At 39.5% G+C, this 19879-nt stretch overlaps 1 protein-coding gene across 5 annotated transcripts in view; it reads right to left on the bottom strand.

Moving 5' to 3' along the window:
• Positions 1–6715: 6715 nt before the first annotated feature.
• Positions 6716–19879, bottom strand: part of ZFPM2 (zinc finger protein, FOG family member 2) — a 457957-nt gene continuing 444793 nt past the window's right edge. For all 5 annotated transcript variants that reach the window (XM_025450404.3, XM_025450405.3, XM_049093338.1 and 2 more), the window contains 3 exons: positions 16943–17149; positions 13352–13576; positions 6716–10261 (listed from right to left, as the gene is read on the bottom strand). In XM_025450404.3, the coding sequence (XP_025306189.1) occupies positions 7770–10261; positions 13352–13576; positions 16943–17149 (2924 nt within the window). In that variant the 3' untranslated portion in view covers positions 6716–7769. The remainder of the gene's footprint in view (positions 10262–13351; positions 13577–16942; positions 17150–19879) is intronic.

Genomic DNA, 19879 nt, shown 5'->3' with positions numbered 1-19879 from the left:
GACACAGTTTTAACTCTTAACATTTAACAAATTTAGAATCTTGATTTTGTATGATAAATTTTATGTATTTTTGTTAGCTTCTCTGCAAACATTTGATACTACATTCATTGGATATATTGAATAAAGAATTTTAAATTGTTTTGATTTAAATGCAAACAAAATTCAAAGGAAATGGTAAAAGAAAAAAGATAAATACCATTATACAACATGTATGTGGACATACAAAATATTTCTTCAAAATAATAACTCAAACGTTTCTAAAATCTGATTATTGATGAGAAGCAAGAGAACTTGAGTAAGGCAATGCAATGATTGTTTTGCATTCAACATAACTTTACCATGAAAATCTTGTTCAATTATTCTAAGGATATGTATTTACATATATATACATATGTATTTAAATTAAATTATTAATTAAATTAAATCAATTAAATTTAAGAGTATGTCTCTATGTATTTCAATTTCCCCAACTATGACATCTATTTCAATTGGTAGGATGTTGTAGCTTATTTTGAAAAATTCTAAATTAGATGTGGACTATACCAGTTTCAATAATAAACTTAATATAGCTCAGTCATCTGATCAAAACAAAAAGCCATGCTTTCCAGAAGAATACATACCTTCCATGGCTATACATATTGAATCATAATCTTCAGGCCCAATCAGCTATAAATAATGACTAAATTTGAAGTGAAGGCTAAAGACTCTTGAGCAGATTTATGTGATTCTATTTTGTGTAGTTTATTATATCTCAACAGCGTCCTTAGTGAATGAAAGGTGTCAAAAAATAATTTGAGGAATTACACATTCATTATCTAGCTTTTCTGAGTAATGCAAACTTTAGTTCTGTTTTTTACATTAAATATGATATTTTTGTTTTAAGAATTTTTCTGTGAAAATGACATGTTGCCACATAAAAATGTCATCAAACAACAAAATAGATACCTGTATACTTATATCATCTCTGATCATGTGCTACATGATAAAACCAGAGTAACTGGAGCACTCAGACTATTACCTACCTGTACTTTCAACAATGAGATAACCACCCTTTTACTTGCAGTATATTCCATACCAGAACTAGTAATTCTCACATTTTTCACAGACCTCATCACCTGTTGGGGCTTTGGGCATCTTGGTGGTCAGAGCACAGTTATATCCAACAGTATGCAGAGGCAGTAGCTCCAAAATCTCCCGCAACCACTGAAATGCAGAAGTATTAAGTTGTTCCTAGCTGCTTCTAGGAAATGTGCTATGAATAAGCAAATGTGCTTTATCATAGAGTACCTTTGTGCTGTCTTTGAAAAGCATGTGTTAGCTACGTTGCATCTGGAAAAGAGTCAATGCAAAGGACAGGTTACCTCTGATTGATTTTCAGCTTTAACCACACGTTAGAGAGAAAACTTTTTACTGGATATGAATATTTTGATGCAATTCTTGATAATAACAATACTTATTATGAAAAATTTAAGATAAATTCTAAGCCAGGCCAGAAATGTCCCAGGCAGAATGAGACAAATGGTTATCCTAACTCAGGCAACTCTAGTGCTGGTAGGCAATAAAATGGTGCCTGGCAGACCTGATTATAAGGAATTTGGCTTGTGATAGAGTGAGTGAGATCCGAGAAGGCCTCATGGAAAAGGATACCAAAGGCTTTAAGACAGACAACTGGGCTCAAGACTTAGCTCTACTGGCTCTGTCCTTTGGGCAAATCATTTAACTGCTCTAAGCCTCAGTTTGCTCATTGGTAAAATAGTAACTGTAGTATTGATGTCGCAGGGATAGGACTGCGCAACACTACATATGTGTAGCATCACATTCCTCTGAACTGTAAATTAAATTGAGTCTGCTCCAAGCCTCCATCCACAAGACTGACAGGGAATTTTTTTTTTTAATTATTTTTGATAGTCACACAGAGAGAGAGAGGGGCAGAGACATAGGCAGAGGGAGAAGCAGGCTCCATGCACCAGGAGCCCGATGTGAGATTCGATCCCGGGTCTCCAGGATCGCGCCCTGGGCCAAAGGCAGGCGCTAAACCGCTGCGCCACCCAGGGATCCCGACTGATGGGGAATTTAATCGGAGTATATGAGAACTCCCTCCAAATTCCAGGAGTAGGAAATCGATGGATTATATTACCCATGACACGTGAGAAAGACTCTTAATTTCTGGTTCAGGCTTCAATTCAGAGCATATGTGGATGCTTCTTGTCTGAGTCCTTATGTAATTGAAAAAGACACATCTGTTGCTTTTATGCTAGGAAAGAAGTAATAATTGAAGGAGCTAAACCATCACATCAGCTAGAGGGAATGAAAAACTTAAGTGGAAGGATTGGCTTTGACCAAGATCAGGGACAGTTCATCCATTGTAGTAGGAGGAAGGAGTCTGTGTGTCCACACAGGTGTGTCTTTGAGTGTCTTGGTATGAACATCTTCCTGTTAATTTCTTTGTCTTAAACTTTCTGGATTCCTCTTCAAATATTTTCCTACAATTTCTGTGTTGATCTTCATTCTTTGTTCCTCTGAATCATCTCCTCTTTCTAAACAAGCCATGATGATGAGTATACATTCTTTTATTTGTTATAAAGTTTACGTCCCTGTTACTAATTTTAAAAGACTATTTTCATCGCTGTATATTTTTCATAAGTATAACAACATTGTATTTTATTTACTTGATTGTTTTCTTGAGGATCATTGGACCATGATGGGGGAAAAAACGTTCTGGATTTAGTGAATTTCATACATTCACATCATCTGCTACCAACGTCATATGTAGGAAGTGGAATTATTGATCAAAGAAGTGTTGTGAAGCCAAAAGCTCTGACACTCTTCTTTAATATAAAGATACAAATCATTTGAAATTAATATATTATTTGTATGCAAAATGGGGCTCCTAGGTTCTTGAAAAGTTTATTTTCTTTCAATCCTGTGCGTTCTATTAACATACTGAGCAAATTCTTTTTTTCTAGATAGTGCTAAAGTAAACTTTCGCTTAGCTCATGTCTGCTTTTTTATGATTCTCTGAATTAATAAGGTTTACTAAGTTCTAGACAGATATACTGCCTCATGCAGGGTTGTTATCAAACTCAATTCTGCCTCATTACTGGGTTCGGAGTGATCAGTGGAGACTTCTTAGTTTAGATGCTATATTCTTTATGGATATCATCGATGTTTGTTAATAACATTCATGTCTCAATCATTCCAAGAGATTTACTAGTTCGGGGATGACAATTTCTGCTGTGTTGCTACACATTTGTAGAGTCTGGCTGGGAGCCATAACAAAATAAAATTCTGGGTTTTAAGTCACCAAGCTGGTGGTAATTTGTTACGGCAGTCATGAGAAAATAATATGCTCCTTTTTCTCTACCTCCAGACATTGTTTGATCTAGGCTTAAATATATCAGAGAGAGAAACAGTAGCTGGAATTTTAGCTGCATGTCCTAGTATTTTCCTTCTGGTTTAGTAGAGAAAGGAACATGATGTGGAGAGGTAACCTGAGAACAAGACTCAGGTCTCTGGTTCTCCCCTATTAGCTTTGTGACTTCAGGAGCTTAAAGTCTGACATTAGTTTTTGCCTGGAAATGAGAGGGCTCCTCCTGATTAAAAGATTTGCAGATATTGTTCACAGATTCCATAATGACTTAATTTTTAGTTTTCATTTCAATGCTAAAACATACATATTGAATTATTTTTAAATTATAGTAGTTCTAAACACCAAAATGTGTTATATATGAGATAGCAATGCTTTGAAGACCAATTGAGTATTCAATTCTGCTCCCAGCTTAATTTATTTCAGTGTTGACCACAGAATACTGCTTTCCATCCCCTCTAAATTGAATTCAGTGACTTTCAACCGTGGTCAGAGATTAACAGAGAATACCCTAGAGTTGCTTTGCTAAAAACCCCTAGAAATCCAGGCCCACCTTCAGATATTCTGATTTAGTAGATGTTAGTGTTTCTGTAGAGGATTTAAATGCTATAGACAATCTGAAGAACTGATATAAACTGTCATTCTTTTTATCACCTTTCCCCCAGACCATTTGACTGGGGCTAATATTCTGACCTAATGTCTTGTTGAACATAGAGTATTTCCATCAGTGAGAGTTGAAGACCTTGAGGCTTCTCTTTGATTTCATCTTCAATATCTGTTATACTGTAAGGCTTACCTAGACTTCTTTATTCACTCGGTGTGGGCTCTAGTCCCACACATAGTCCCCGTGTGGACCATCATTGCGGCCTTCTAGCAAATCTCCCTCTCTCTAGCATCCAGACCTCACACTTCATCCTGTCACTTTTCCTGAACACAATTTTCACTTCATGACTCTATGTAAGAGACAAGGTACCAGGCAACCCATAAACCTCAGTCTGGCATTCAAGGTCTTGTGAGACCAGATCTCTATTTATACCCTTGCTTTTCTTCTACTTCCCAATCTGAGCCCTCTTCTTTTGAAAAGTTTTACTCACTCTTCACCATCACATCCTTTCATGCTAGCATTTACAACTGATCTTCACGTGTAAAAATATTGTTTTCTTCCTCTGTCCTCTCCAGGGTCTAGCTGTGATCTGAACATCACTATTTTAGCCTCTGTAATTGATTTTCTTCTGTGAATGACTATTGGAACTAATTTTCAACTATACAAACAACATCAGAAATATTCTTTTGGGTATAGTACATAAATATTTCAGGGCACCTAGAGGGTCAGGTAGTGTTCCTCACCATTGTACTCATCTTACTAGACCCTCCCTTATCCTCACAATCTTTCCCAACTCTTTCATCTCATATCGATTTCCTCTTTTTCTTTAAAAGATTTTATTTATTTATTTATTTGACAGAGAGAGAGAGAGAGAGAGAGAGAGAGAGAGAGAGAGAACAAACACAAGCAAAGGGAGCAGCAGGCAAAGGGAGAGGAAGAAGCAGGCTCCCTGCTAAGCATGGAGCCCAATGCAGAGCTCCATCCCAGGACTCCAGGATTATGACCTGAGCCAAAGGCAGATGCCTACCTAAGTGAGTCAAACAGGAACCTGTCCTCTTTCTCTTTTTATCTTTCCACTTAGTCTCATTCATCCTTTGTACTGCATCCTAGTTTGTCCCTTAGTGTGTCCCAAAACTGCCACATACTAGAACCACTCGGACAGATTTTTAAAAATACAGATTCCTAGACAAGACTTTTTCTTTAGTTGATCTCATGTAAAGCTCAATACACCAAAAATATACATACACTGGCAATTAAAAAATGTTCCCTAAGTGATTCTACTGAAGGAAAAGGGTTAAGAAGCTCTGAACTGAACCAGAGTATAAATTCCTTTAGGGAAGCAGTCATGGATTATACCTCTGCCTTCATCCTCAAAATAGAGGGGAGAATCCCAAGTGATCGATAAAGATATGCTGACTTCCTTCCTTCCTCTGTGTGTGTCTCAACCTTCTTTCTTTTCTTTCTTTCTTTCTTTCTTTCTTTCTTTCTTTCTTTCTTTCTTTCTTTCTTTCTTTCTTTCTTTCTTTCTCTTTCTTTCTTTCTTTTCTTTTTCTTTCTTTCTCTTTCTTTCTTTCTTTCTTTCTTTCTTTCTTTCTTTCTTTCTTTCTTTCTTCTTTCTTCTTTCTTTCTTTTCTTCTTTCTTTCTCCTTTTCTTTTTCAGAAAGAAGAGGAAAAAGAAGAGATGCAGGGGGGAGTCCTGTTACAAATATCCAGTCCTGCCAGTTCCCACCTGAGAAATGCACAGGTCCTTATGAACATCCTGTGCGTCCCCAACACTCTGATGCTTCAAGAGACTCCTGAAGAACTCTATTAAGCTGATCAGTTCTGTTCACTTCATTGTTTAGTCACTGACTGAAATGGAAGATCTTACTGAAGGTCAAGATTTTACACTTAAAAATAGTAATTCTCGACAAGCAACTGGAGAAATGTTGACAACGTAATAGTTTTTTTATGTTTTGTCACAGAATTTATGTTACATTTGGGCTAGCACCTTCTTATGTTCATTATGTTACCAAATCCGATATGGGCAAGTAATAGCACATCTTAACCACAGATGAGGTAATTTTCTCTTCAGATCAGGATGTTTCTAAAACTGCAGTAGACTGCAGTCTGTCTTGATTGGCAATGGGTGCCATCTTGTCCACTGACCCACACCTCAACCCCTTCTGGATATCCCATTAGGGCCTCCATGACCTGACTCATGTTGTCTGTTCTCCATTCCCCGTCAATATGCAAACCCTTGGAATGTACAAATGAGATGGGTCATTTGCAAATTGCAGGCATGAAATTTGTATGTCTTTACTCATCAGAATCACTTGGCTGTATCTCTTCATACCTCTCTCTCTGGTAAACTTCATTTAAAAGTTGGGTGCATTTGATCAACATTTGTTACAATTCTTGTGCATAGGTTTTGCAAGCCTTTCAGACACAGGGAATTGTTCTTTTTCTGTGCTACAGTGGTGGTGGTTGGGGGGTAGAGAATAGAAAGACAGTGCTCATTTTACAAAACTGTAACGGAAAAGTTTTCTAGTTCCACAGTTTGGAGTCTCCTGTTCATTTTAATACAAGTTATATGAATTAGGTGCATATAATGGTCAATCTATGCTTCTATTGATTTGCCATCATGTTACCACATATATGCACACACACACATATAGTATATTCAGCTATTCAGTGCTATTTTGAACCTATTCTCATAACTAAGACTTTCCTTTGTATTTTAAAGAAAAAAAGTATGCCAAACGTCTCCAACAATCTGGAATTTTATTCCATCCATATACATGCATAGTAACAACATTTGTTGAGAAATTATTTCTATCAGAAGTAGAACATTATCTTTGTGATCACCAGGTGCAGTATTGCTACTCTTATATTTAAATAGATCTTATATATGAATTAAATTCATACTTGCAGCATTGAGTTTAGGGTTTCGATTTAGACTGTGCCTTTCAAAAGATAAAACTGATTAATACTACCTCATTACTTACAATACTGCTTCCAGTAATTTTGTTCATTCTTTATAAAGTATTGCATTTAACAGCAAAGGTTTAAAAATTGAGACAGAGCCGCATCAGCGAAAGAAAATACAAGTACTATACAAGAAAAAAATTGCCATCTTCATTTAACATACATGTTTAAGATTAAGAAAATGGACAGAAACATACAGCTACATACAAATGCAAAGCCTAGTGACTAAGAGACTGTATCTGCTAAAATATAAAGTGCAAACAGAGCCTGATTATCCAAGAATTGAAATCTTAAGGCGAACTTAGAGCACGTGTATTTAGAACATCTTTGCAAGTTATATTTTAGCATCTACATATATCTGCAACAGCATAGAAGAAGAAATCAAGATACACAAGTGCTTTTGAAGCTATTTCTAAAATGCTTTTCTGTATTGTTCGTGACTATTTTCTTTAAAAGCTACTATACAGTGCAAACCATATGTGCTACACAATAACTATACAATAACATTACAAATGACTTTAATATAAAGTTTTTAAATAAAAAATAACATAACCACAGCTATGAATACTGCTGGTAAAATAAATTAATTTCTTTTTGAAAATGGCACCAATAATACACTTTACTAATGGACTGTAATGGAATTACACCGTAAGTCTTCAAGTCGGCCTTAATGAACGATCTCCTGATTGCCCAGATGTAATTCAAACAGCTTCCGTTTTTGTTTTCTGTTTTCTGCTTTGTTTTTGTTTTTGTTTCTGTTTCTGGACTGGGTAGAACAACATCCTAAAACACGGGTACCCAAGGTGACTGGTGTCTGTTCATGAAGTCATCTCATTTGACGTGTTCGGCCGCATGTGATGAGCAATAAAACTTCTTGTGGGTTATAAAGTTTGAGAGGTTGTTGAACTGAATATCACACAGCCGGCAGTATTTCCCACTGGTGGGCGCCTGGGCAGAGCCATTCACGCCCTTTGCTATACTAGACAACTGTTCCTCGGCCGAAGGGATGGCAGGCGACACGTTCTCGTTGGTGCCTAGCGGGTTCTCGGCGATCCAGGAGGGCGACTTGTGGCCATCGTCGTGCTGAGGGTTCTGGGAAATGTTCTCCTGCTGCGGGGGGGCGGCGGGTCTCTCCTCCTGCTTCAGTCCCCCGTTCACGATGACCATGCCTCTGTTCTTGGGCAACAGCGGCAGGGAATCCTTCTTCGGCCCCGCGCAGCCGTTGGAGGAAGCCAGGCCCTTGGGAGATTCGCCGTCCGCGTTGGTGCTTTGCTCCAGGTCAGCGTTATGGATGACGAGAGAACCAGAAATGTAATCGCTTGGCTTTATCCCGTAATACGGGGACAGCTGGTCGGCTCCCTTGGCCTTCTTTATTGCTCCGGGGTAAAGGCATTGGGGAAGAAACAAGTGTTTGTTTTCTTCTTTTGTGGCAATGAGCTGAGCAGCTTCGCTAAAGACTTTCAGGCCCTGCAGGGTGGCCAAGTGGGAGGAAAATAGGTTGCCGTTGGGGGAAGGCTGCTTCAGGTTTCCGTTTTTCTCACACTTTATTATGCTCCTTTCGTAGCTGACGTCCGGGCTGCTGCGCTCGCTCTCTGCATTCGGGAAGACTTTGCCGTCCAGCGGGCCCAGCTCGCCCCGCTGGTGCGCCGTGACCGGGCAGAAATTCTGCTTGTGGGCCAGGTAGTTCTCTACCTTGTTGAAGCTGATCTTGCACACGGTGCACTCGTGGTAGTCCAGCAGCCTCTTGGGGGACGTGGTGGTCCGCTCAGACTGGGACAGACACTTTTTGCTCAGATCTATGGGCACGTCCATCTCTAGGCAGGAAACGCTGGAATGAGTCGTGTCACATTTGGAAACGGGGACACATTTGCTGAGCGTCAGAGACGTTTCCAAGTGCTTTGAGACAATTCCTGGGAAGATGTCACATCTCGGGTGGTAGCACTCTCCTAGCCCTTCCGTGGGTTCTTGAGTGGAGGTACAAGGATTGCTGAGGTTGGCCACGTCCAGAAATCGCTGTTGGCCCAGGGGAGGCCTCTGCTCCTGCTCAGGTAGGCACATCTCATACATCTTCCTGCGCTTGCGGGTACGCATGGTTCTCTGCATGGCAGGCACTTTGTTGGAAGCAGACCTCTTTAGCGGAGGGTCGTGGCGTGTAGCACAATAATACTGTTTGTGGACCATGTAGGTTTCGTGCCGGCTGAAGGTAATATTGCAAGCTTCACAGGTCGTCTTATTTGGGTCACTCTCCCCATCCACCAAGGGGCCGCTGGGATTTTTCACATCGACAGGTTTTCCATTAATTTTATCATCGTTGCTATTAGAGGTGGACAGCTTCTTCGCTTGGGTGGAAAAGTCCTTGTCGTGGCCCTTGCCGTTTGGCCCAATTAAATCTAAAACGGTGGAAGAATTGATGCAGGATGTTTGAAGAAGTGGATTCTCAGAATCAGCAGAATGAGCAGCGGGGTTGAGGAGGTTTATGGAGGTCTGACCAGTGTTGGGGCTCACGGCTTCAGGCATCTTTTCCGAAACACCGGGGAACTCTGGGGACTTGGCCATCTGCTGCCATCGGCTGCTGCAGTAATGTTTTTTGTGCACTAGATAATTGTCCAAATTATTGAATGTTATGTTACACTCAAAACAAGTAGCCCCCTTGGGCATCAAGGGGCTGTAAATTACCGGAGGGTAGCTACTACTGCCGTGCCTCAGTCGCCGATGTACCAGCTCAGACATCTTGGCTAAGATCTCTGAAGCCTGAGGGACCATTGTGATGTCTTGGGGAAAAGCAAACTGAGATAGGAAAGGGCCCACGGGGAAAGAAGGCCCAACACTAGGCTGAACTGGAGATGAGGCGAGTCTTGGACTAGAGGGCTCAGACTTTATTTTTGTGTAGGAAAAGCTCTGTTTATTTGTCGTAGGCGGTATCTCCGGTCTCTGGGTAGTGAGAAAGAGCTGAGTCTTTTTCTCACACTTGTCCAGCTCTGTGTCAGAGCTCGCATCTTTAGTCTGCATGGCCTTTTGGCTCTGGGGGAGTTCGCTTCTGGTCAACAAGTCTGGGGCTGGCTGTAGGCTGTCTTCGGTTCCACTTGGAGAGTGTTCCATATCACTTTCTCTGGGAAGTTTGCCTCCAGGGACATGGAGCTCCTGGTGCTGCAATAATTCCCTCTGAGTCTGGAAGCCGAAGTGGCAGTGATTGCATCGGAAGGCAGCTTGAGTGAGATGGGAGAACAGGTGTTGGTGGAAGCCGATCACAGAATCAGCAGTGTAGCTACAGACGGTGCATTTTAGACTAGCACCAGGGGGGAGGAATTCTTCCATTTTCACTCCTGGAGAGACATACAAAATAAGACCACTGAGAACCACACGCATTGGGTTTTTTTAATGATAAAAACCTTTACAGAGCAGGAATGAATTGAAATCTTTCAGAATCTCATGTGTGACATTAGCTATTTTCTTGTGATATCTTTTGCCAGGTGTCATCAGGGTAATAATACCTCATAGTTTCCAGAGCACGTCCAAGTGTATTATCAGATCACAGTGGGACAGTCTTCATTGTCTCCATCTTACAAGTCAGGAAACAGATTCAAGGAAATCAAGGGAATTGATTATGGCATTAAAGCTATTAAATGATGGAGCCATGCCCAAACCTCAGATTTTATAATTTCTAATCCAAGAACCTTCTCATTACAACTCTATACTCTACATTAGACAGAAGGAGGCATACATTAGAGTTGATATTGATAACCTGTGTGCAAATCAAATAACCCTCTGTGCACTAGATTAGATATTTATTCAAAATAATCCAAGTAGGAACCATTTGGTAAAGTAATTAATAACCTCCTAATTTATCTTTGGTACAAATCTGGAATTTTATGTGTTAATTTTGCTGAACATGGTTTATCTCTATCCAAGGCTGATATTCAGCTGGTAGGTACCAGTACACTAATAACAGTCATTGAGGATCGACATCCGTGTTGACTGAACACAGCCTGTTCCTGGTCAGTTATAAAATATTTTGAATATCACCAATTACTGCTGAGGAAACCTTATTGTGAGGTTGTGATTTATAAGAAATACATATTTGGTTATTCATATATGTTAGGTCTTTGACCAGGCTTCCTGGCTCACAGCTCCTTAAATCCTTGGAATTTCCTGTGATAAGAGTAATAAAGGTGTTTTTGTTCTGTTAATGAAGCGACATTTGGAAAGCCCTTTGGTTACCTAAGGGTGGGGCTGCTTGCCAGGAGAACCAACCTTGTAATTCGAGGGCTTTAACTTTTAGTGCCCCCTCCCCAAACTCTGGAGATTGAGTTTAATTGCCAATAGTCAATGATTTAATCAATCCTGCTTATGTACTGAGCCTCCATAAAAACTTGAAAAGATGGGGTTCAGAGAGTTTCCCAGTTGGCTTCAGGAGAGCGACAGGCTAGGAGGGGGCAAAGAAGCTCCTCATACTTTGCCCCATACCTTGCTCTAGGCATGTCTTCCACCTTGCTGTTCCTGTCATTACCTCTTATAATAAATCAGTAATCTAGTGGGTAAATGGGTCCCTGAGTTCTGAGAGCCACTGTAGCAAATTAATTGAACCCAAAGAGGGGGTCTCATCAACTTCTGATTTACAGCTAGTTGGTGGAAGCACAGGTAACAACCTGGGCTTTCTACTGGCACCTGAAGTTAGGGCAGGGGGCTGACCCCGTAATTTGGAGACTCTGACGCTGTCTCCAGGTGATAGTATCAGAATTGAGTTAAATTATAGAACACCCACTTGATATCTGGAGGATTGCTTGGTTGTTATGGGGAAAACTCATCTCCTTATGTATGGGAATTGAGATCTGGACACTTTCACTCACTAAGGTCAACTCTGGTTCCCATTTGTTGGTCGATGGCTAAATCATGTATGGCTCATGCTCTCTGCACTTTTTTTAAAAAAAGATTTTATTTATTATTCATGAGAGACACAGAGAGAGACAGAGACATAGGCAGAGGGAGAAGAAGCGGGCTCCTCGCACATGGAGTCTGATGTGGAACTCGATCCCAGGACCCAGGATCGCGACCTGAGCCAAAGGCAGACGCTAACCACTGAGCAACCCAGGTGCCCCTCTCTGCACTTTTGACAAAATTGAGAATTGCCTTTTTTATTTATAAGCTGAAAATATGGTAGAAAAAAAAAACAGTCCTATAGTAATCAAAGGGGACTTCTTACTCTTGTCTCCTTTTCTCCTTAACTGATCCAGTGCTTATTTTTCTATTTAGTTGAAAGATCATCTCTGTTTTTGTTTTGTGAATGGCTGGCTACTCACCATGGGACAACAGACCCGTATCTGATTCCTCTGCTTTATCACCTACATAAAGATAGCTCATTTGTAGGGAAAGGGAAAAAAAATAACTGGAAAAGAAATTGCCTATTTTTATAGGTTCCAAGACAAAAGCTTATACTGTACTAGGGCACTGGGGTTGGAGCTGGCTTTTTTTAAAGTTCAGCACCTATTTCAGTTTTTTAAATTATTCAACTCAAGAAAAAACAGTAAAGGGAATCACCCAGAAGCACCTTCTAAGTTTTGTGTTATGGGTCCTAAAGAACTGTGATGCTCAAATCTTGTTTGTCCTGTTCAAAAATGTTCCTAGAGGTATCAAGAGTTAATATAGTTCTGTACATTCGATTAACTTAAGTTCCTTAAAAATATAGAGATGAATTAGAATGCTATGTGATCCTACTAACAATAACTGGGCATATAATTCTAAAGTAAAACCGAACAGTTGCCACCTTGCTGTTAGAGTGAGCTTAAAAACAAAACTATTTGTTTTTTAGCCTAATTTTTCTTAAGGAATTTAAAAACATACTAACAGTGGTTTTATATCATAAACTAAGCATAAATCACCTAAGCTGTTATGCATGCTCTGGAAGTCAAGAGCATTTTATAGATTCATATTTAAAAATTAATTTCTCTCAAGTATGATTTTAATTGGATCTATCAAAATAACAGTGTTATTTCAATTCAGCAAATACTTATTTTTATGTACCTACTATTTATTGCATACCACGTGGGAAATAGTATGGTCAGTTTGCAAAGATCACTTGACACTTAAATCAATGAATACTAATAACAATATACAAAGGGTATTGAGACTTTATTTCTGAAATTGTACTGTTAAAAAAAATGATTTGGCCTGCAATCTGAGTACTGTAATTGTTTGGAAAGAATTAAGATCCAAGTTCTTTTAGTAGAATACATATAGTGAGTATAAGTGACCTAAAATAACAATCAGCTAGTCCAGCAGGTCTGATTTTGACTTTAAAAATCAATATAGTTGGATAGATGTAGAATTATATATATTTACATATATGAATATATGGATGTATGCAGAGAAAGAATACAGTCTCCTGAAGCAAAAGAAGAAACAAGGGAACCACTTACCACTGTGTGAATTCAGGTGCATTTCTAGTGCTCGGGCATTTGAAAAGCTCTTGGTGCACTGTGGGAAGGGACACAGGCTGGAAATCTGAGGAGCACTGTCTTCATTTTCTTCTGACACTGGGGCAGCTTCTCTTTGCCTCCCACTGCAGTAGTACATCAAATGGGCTTGCAGATTCCTCTCACTCCGATACCAGATGCCACAAGATTTGCAAGGAAATATATCCTCTGAAGGTGAAAACACAGGGACACATTAGCTGCTGCCCATTTGGAACCAACCCTGGGTAAAGCGACATTTCTTTCAATCTTTCTCAGAGACTGCTCTCAGGTTCTGAATTAGGCAACCAGACAGTGATGAGTACAGTCTTGTCCCACAGCACAGGACTAAGCTTTTAAAGAAATGTTATACCCAATGCAATTTACCTTCCCACAGACATTTCAGAAAGTGGTATTGTAGGAGGCATCGACATTAAAAGCACAGGAGATTAATTTTAAGTTGTTTACAATGTATTTATGGTTTAGAAAAATGGGCATGTATAAACAGCAATGCGAATCAGCTTATCTGATTGACTAAAAGGTAAGGATCTGAGAGCTGAACTAAAGTTAGCCCTGATACCAACTCCTGACATCATTTTTCATTTAATAATTAATTATGGGATGCCTACTATGTGCTGGACTCTATGTGGAGTTGGGTATAAAACAAAATGAAAGACCAAAAGGCTGTCATTAAGGGTCTTACAGTCTCCTGGGGTTGAGGAATAAGTAGTCAGATAATTACATTAGGCTACAATGACCATTCTGAGGCATCTGAGGAGTGCTTTGGGTGGGAGGAGAGACTAGAGGGGTGGTGAAAGGACTGGAGGAAGTACAAGGTCAGAGAAGGATTCATAGGGAAGATAATGACATGCTTTAGCTGAGTTGTGAAGGATGACATTCAGCAAGTCAGGTGAAGAGGGTTGGGTCTTCCTAGCCAAAGGCAGAGCCTTGGGGAAGGCATGGGAGCCTGAGAGAGGGACTGGGTGAAGGTTGGAGGCTATTCCAGGCATGAGGTATGATGGGAGACTGGAAGAGAGAAGGTTGGAGGAGACAGGAGTAGATGATCAAAGACCCCACAGGTTCTCTTAAGAAGTTTAGATTTTTATCTCGATGATTATGGAGAATCATTGAATCATTTTAAGCAAGAGATGGGCAAAATTAGATATTATAGAATCTTAACAGTAGAGTTTTTAAAGGTAGTGAATTTGGAAGGAAGACATGACTGGGAGAAGGCAGCTGCAATAAGCTAAGTGAAATATGACAGAGTTTGAGTTGTAAGTCACACTAGGATATGTATTTTTTATGTATTTACTCATGGAAAATTTCTCCACGTTACGTTTTCCCCCTTTATCTATTTACAAGTAAGGAAACTGAGATTAAGCAACTTGCCATGGGTGAACTAGGATCGGAACCTAGTGGGGACACTCTTCCAGATCAGTGTAAGGGGGCCACAGAGGAAGAAAAGTCATATTGAGGAAGTAGAAGTGACTAGGAGAGATGACAACTACTTTGCAATTAGATGCTAGAGTGGAAGGTAAGGTCTCTTCAATGCCCAGGCTTCTTGTTAGCATTTCTTTGTACTGGCTTCATTCATCTCTATAGAGAGCAGATGACAGAGTCCAAGCAAGGACAGGTATAGGTGACCAAACCTGACTCAGTGTTGTGCAAAGCTGGCAGTTTATAGTGAAAGGAACACCAATCAGAGGGACGCCAGGTAACACTGGAAATTGGGACTAATCCAGGCAAACTGAAGGCATAGGGCCGTGTTAGATATGTGGGACTAGATATTTCTGTAAGAAATACAGAGGGACTACAGACTGTTAATGTGGATGAGAACTAATCGCTGATTGTCAAATAAAGGTATAAAACTGCAAAAAAAAAAAAAAAGACATACAGAGGGACATGGGAGAGGCAATGGCAGAGGTCTAAAACTCAGAAGAAACAGCTGTGTGTAAGGTTTGTGGATGGTTAATACATAGTTGGTGATGGAGCCCATGATGGTGAAGGAGATGGCTCAGGGAGAGTGCGTTGAAGGGGTTAAGGAGAAAACTGAGGACCAAATTCTAGTGGAGAAGTAAGGATAGTAAGCACAATACAGGTTTCAAAATAAAATTTAATTACAAAAGTATATGCTACTGTTTATCATTTAGCTCTTCCCATCCATACATGATTCAGAGGGCCATATTGCGGGTGTCCATTTAGACAGGATGAGTTTTAAGTGATTATCTCATTTCAGAATGAGATCAAAGGCTGTATGCATCTATGCTGATTTATTTGGCATCAATAGTTATCCTGCTACAGAAAGCAGAGTATAATCTTAAATATAATTAAAAATAACATTCACACTTTGGAGCTTCACAATAATATAAGGTATCCCTAATGTCCCTGGTAAGAGAAAATCCTTTTGCCTCAAATTCACGTTGGGCCAGTGTTATTTCAAGTAACTGAATCAAAGGAAAGATCCAGTAAAAGAAAATAACTATATTTATATTAAAGAGATCCAAAAATATTACCTTGGGTTGGGTACACTGGATCTAGTGTCTGGATTATAGAGTAATGCCAGATATACCTAAGAATTTCTTTAAAGGCTACTGTGACAGCAAGAACATAATTATTCTTGAATATTTATTTATTTTTAAAATATCAAGACATCTTTATAGTATCTGTATTTTTGCCTCATTAGAGTCTTAGGAATTTTTAGGGACCTTTTTGATTAAATGCAATACGTCATTCACTCCTGGCTTTGGAATCTACTCTCCTCTGAATATGTGACTGCTATTCGTGTTTTCTCACAGAGCTAGATGAAAGCAGAGCCGAGTCTAGAACTCAGACCTGGAGACTCCTGGACCATTGATTTTTTTTTGTCACATAAAGTGTCACTTTGTGTGCTCAAGGAATACAAACTAAGTTCACTCGTCATTTTAACAAAATATAATCACAGAGGCATATTTGCAAGAGCACATTTTTAAATTCTCCATATATATATGGAATTCTCCAGCTTATATGTATTTTTCTTTATTTTCCTAAGGTTTTCTTTGTTTGTTTGTTTTTGTTGTTGTATTAGCTGATGTCTTGATGTCTTGATTTACCCAGGCTCTCCTTCCTCTTTATTAATATTATAATCAATATTTGATTTCTTATATATTCCTTTTTTAAAGTTTTTAACTCTATAGCCCTTACGAAATACCATAGTTATTCTATTAAAGAAGCATCCATGAAAGCTATTTGACCTCTCACAGCTAAGTAGCCTTGAATGTTGTTCAACTAGTTTAGAAAGTCAGTTTTTTTTGTGTGTGTGCATGACATTCAAGAATCCAACCTGAAATGAATGAATTGAAGTGTTCTTTTCATATTACCCATGAGAAGCCATCGCAGATACACACACACACGCGCGCGCGAGCACACACACACGCTTAAAGTTGGAAGATAAAATGAAATCACAACACTGGAGAAAAAAGTCTGTCCCTGGTTGCCTGTCAGTAGACATTTTTTTTCCTCCCATAAATACCCATCAGCACTACAAAGCTATTGTACTGGGCTATTGCACTCAGCACTTACTATTGACAATAGCTGTAGGCAAAATAGAAGCCATGGCAGCTTGCTGGGGAAGCAGCTGAATTGAGTCCAGCAGGCGTGCAGGGTACATCCCTTCTGCAAGAGTCATCTGACTGGCAGCTTGTAGCCTTGAGTCAAAATCCACCACAAAGGCAATTAGCTCTTCACCCTCAGAGATGGCCTTCGTCGTTGTGCACCAAAGCTGACCCCCTATTAAGAAGAGAAAGGAAAGAGGGAGAGAAAATTGACATAGGATGCTCGAGCCTCTGTACACTGGGTTGATGGCAAGAACATCTCAGGTTTTCACATCACTTTCCACTGGGGTGGAGTGTCTGATGGAGACAACAGCTGTACTCCTCTTCCCTCCGAGGTGGAAAATCGTATTCCTTGCATTAAATGAACTGTTCAGTGACCAATAGTAAGAGAGGACTAAGAACCAAGAATAGACATTAATCTGTGGAGAGTTTTGTGAACCGTTTGCCATCTGAGGCTTGCCTTAATCATTAACCAGTCTATTACATGGTCCCATGCTTACCGAGAGGCATGGTAGGGATCCAACTGCAGAATTTCTTTCAGGTGAGCCTTTGAAGTTACTTTCTCTGTACCTTATAGAAGAAGTTATTTCTTCCTCCCTCCCTCTCTCCCTCCCTCCCACACTCTTCTTCCCAAAATACCTACATGTCTAAAACAAAACAAAAGTACACGAAAGCTCCTAAAATCTAGGAAGTTAAAATGACAGTTCAGCTAGTTTTGCTCTCCTTATGTCTGCTGCCATTTTTTTTTTTTTTTGCTTAGTGATCTTTACTTATATAATATTCCTTATAATGTGGCTTCTTTATCTCCATATACCCTGATTGAACTTCCTGAAAAGAAGATATGGCACAGATCCCTTTCAAAAGGCTTATTTAAATAAAGATTTGTTTAAATGAAAAGAACTCTTTCTTCAAATAGTAAGATATATACTCTGGCTCTGCACTTCAAATGATCACGTGTGGTGCATTAAAAAGAAAATTAACTATGCAAGTACATCTTCTAATGTATTGGAACTGTGATAGCGTACGCTCATTTATTTAACATGTTTAGACAGGCAAAGCACTTATATTTTGTTATCTACACTCTCAGACCTAGATATGTATCCTATATAGTTATGCCTGAAATAATGTGGCATACTTGATATGTTATAAAGCTTTTTTTCTCATTGTATATATATTGCAAAGCTATATATTGTACTCATTAAACGAGCAAAAATTGTACCCATTCTGATAAGTAATATTGCTCTGTTTATCTTTCGGCATAACTGTCTCTTCAACTGCACTTCATTTTCCCCATCCTTAAATAGATCATAGTTTTTAAACAACTTGTGGTAAAAATATGCTGGAAAAGATAACAACAGCACACGATATGGCTGAGTTGCACAGAAGAATCGGGACACTTCCAGAGAGACCTCAGACAGTTAATTACACCAGCTGATTACATTTTAAAGGTAAGCAAACAGAGCACCATCCACGACAGTACCTGTTTGTGAAAAATAAAGCTAAGTTTACCTATCTCGAATTTGTGTGAAAGTTGCAAAGTAAAACCCAAAAGTACCGAAAGTGAAACCCAAATATACCAAAAGGCTTGGAAAAACAACTTTTTTTTTCACTTTGACTCTAACGGATCTGAAAGCATCCCAAGTTTAGCAAAATTGAAAAACAGATTCGCTTTGGCGCTGACTTATTTATTTACACGGATAGAAGCTAAACAGCATCTTTGTGGAAGCAGATGAGCACAGAAAAGTGCTAAGTGGCGGTGTGCCTGCCAGTGCGGATTCTTCCCCCCGGAAGGCTTCTGCATTCAGCAGCTATGCCTCCTCTGATGTACATACAGATCCAAACTACTTACAGCTGTAGACAAGGTAATCATTTGCACCTTATCTTTCCTCTAGGGTATAGTTTATTAAGTGAGTCTTTGTAATAGAGAGGTGGGGCGGGCAGAGCAAGGCGCGACAGTTCTGGTTTACTTCATAGCCTGCTTTTTCAGAGTCCCTGGATTTCAGTGATGAACTGAGATGACTTGCATTATTGGTAATATGTTACCCCTTTTGATACATTTACATTTTTGGTAAATCCAGCTGTGGGTATATTTCACAAAAGGGAAGGTTTGGACTCCAGTTCCCAGGAGAAATTAAGATTTTAGAGAAGGTACCACTCATAGCTAATGTCTATCCCAGCAGTAAACTATGTTGCAGGATGACTCGGAGTACCTGTGCTCAAACTCTGAGCCAGAATGATCCAATAAGTAAATAAAAGAAAACTTAGGCATATTAAGTGCAATGAAAATTAAGCAAAAAATGATTTTTTCTACATGATTAAAGAGCCTGGCAATTATGATATATGTTTTTCGACATACTGAATAATGTTTCATATCTTACTATCCTTATCATTTTATCTTATTTTATGGTTTAGTCAGAGCATATCCTTTAGAAAGGCTGAATTAGACTGAAAATGTACCGTGTAGACTTGATGAGGAAGTCAGTTGTTTTAGGATTTAATCTCTCAAATCGTTCATTCATCAGCTATTCATTGAACTCCCTGCTGTGTGCCAGGCGGGCTCCAGGGCTTCACAAACAATTAGAATGCACACATACAGACAGATGAATGACAATACCACATGGTGGGTGTCACCCCCTAAAGCCCAAAACAATGTGGAGGGAGAAACTGACACTTCTTGGGAGAGTCAGGCGAGCTATCCAAGGTGACTTTTTTATTGACTCATGACAAATAAAGGCAAAATAGCAGAAGTATGTGTAGGGGGACCTGACAGGTCAATCATCACTGGCAGAGAAAGGGGCATGCATGGAAGTGTGGAATTATGTGGGATTGATTGGTTCTGATAATGGTTCAGAGGCCACCTTGCTGGAGCGGGGGTGCCTGAGGGAGAAAGTGTTGGTCACAGGCA

This window comes from Canis lupus, chromosome 13, assembly GCF_003254725.2.
Source record: "Canis lupus dingo isolate Sandy chromosome 13, ASM325472v2, whole genome shotgun sequence".
Taxonomy (NCBI): Eukaryota; Metazoa; Chordata; class Mammalia; order Carnivora; family Canidae; genus Canis; species Canis lupus.
This window is presented reverse-complemented; position numbering and strand designations above follow the sequence as displayed.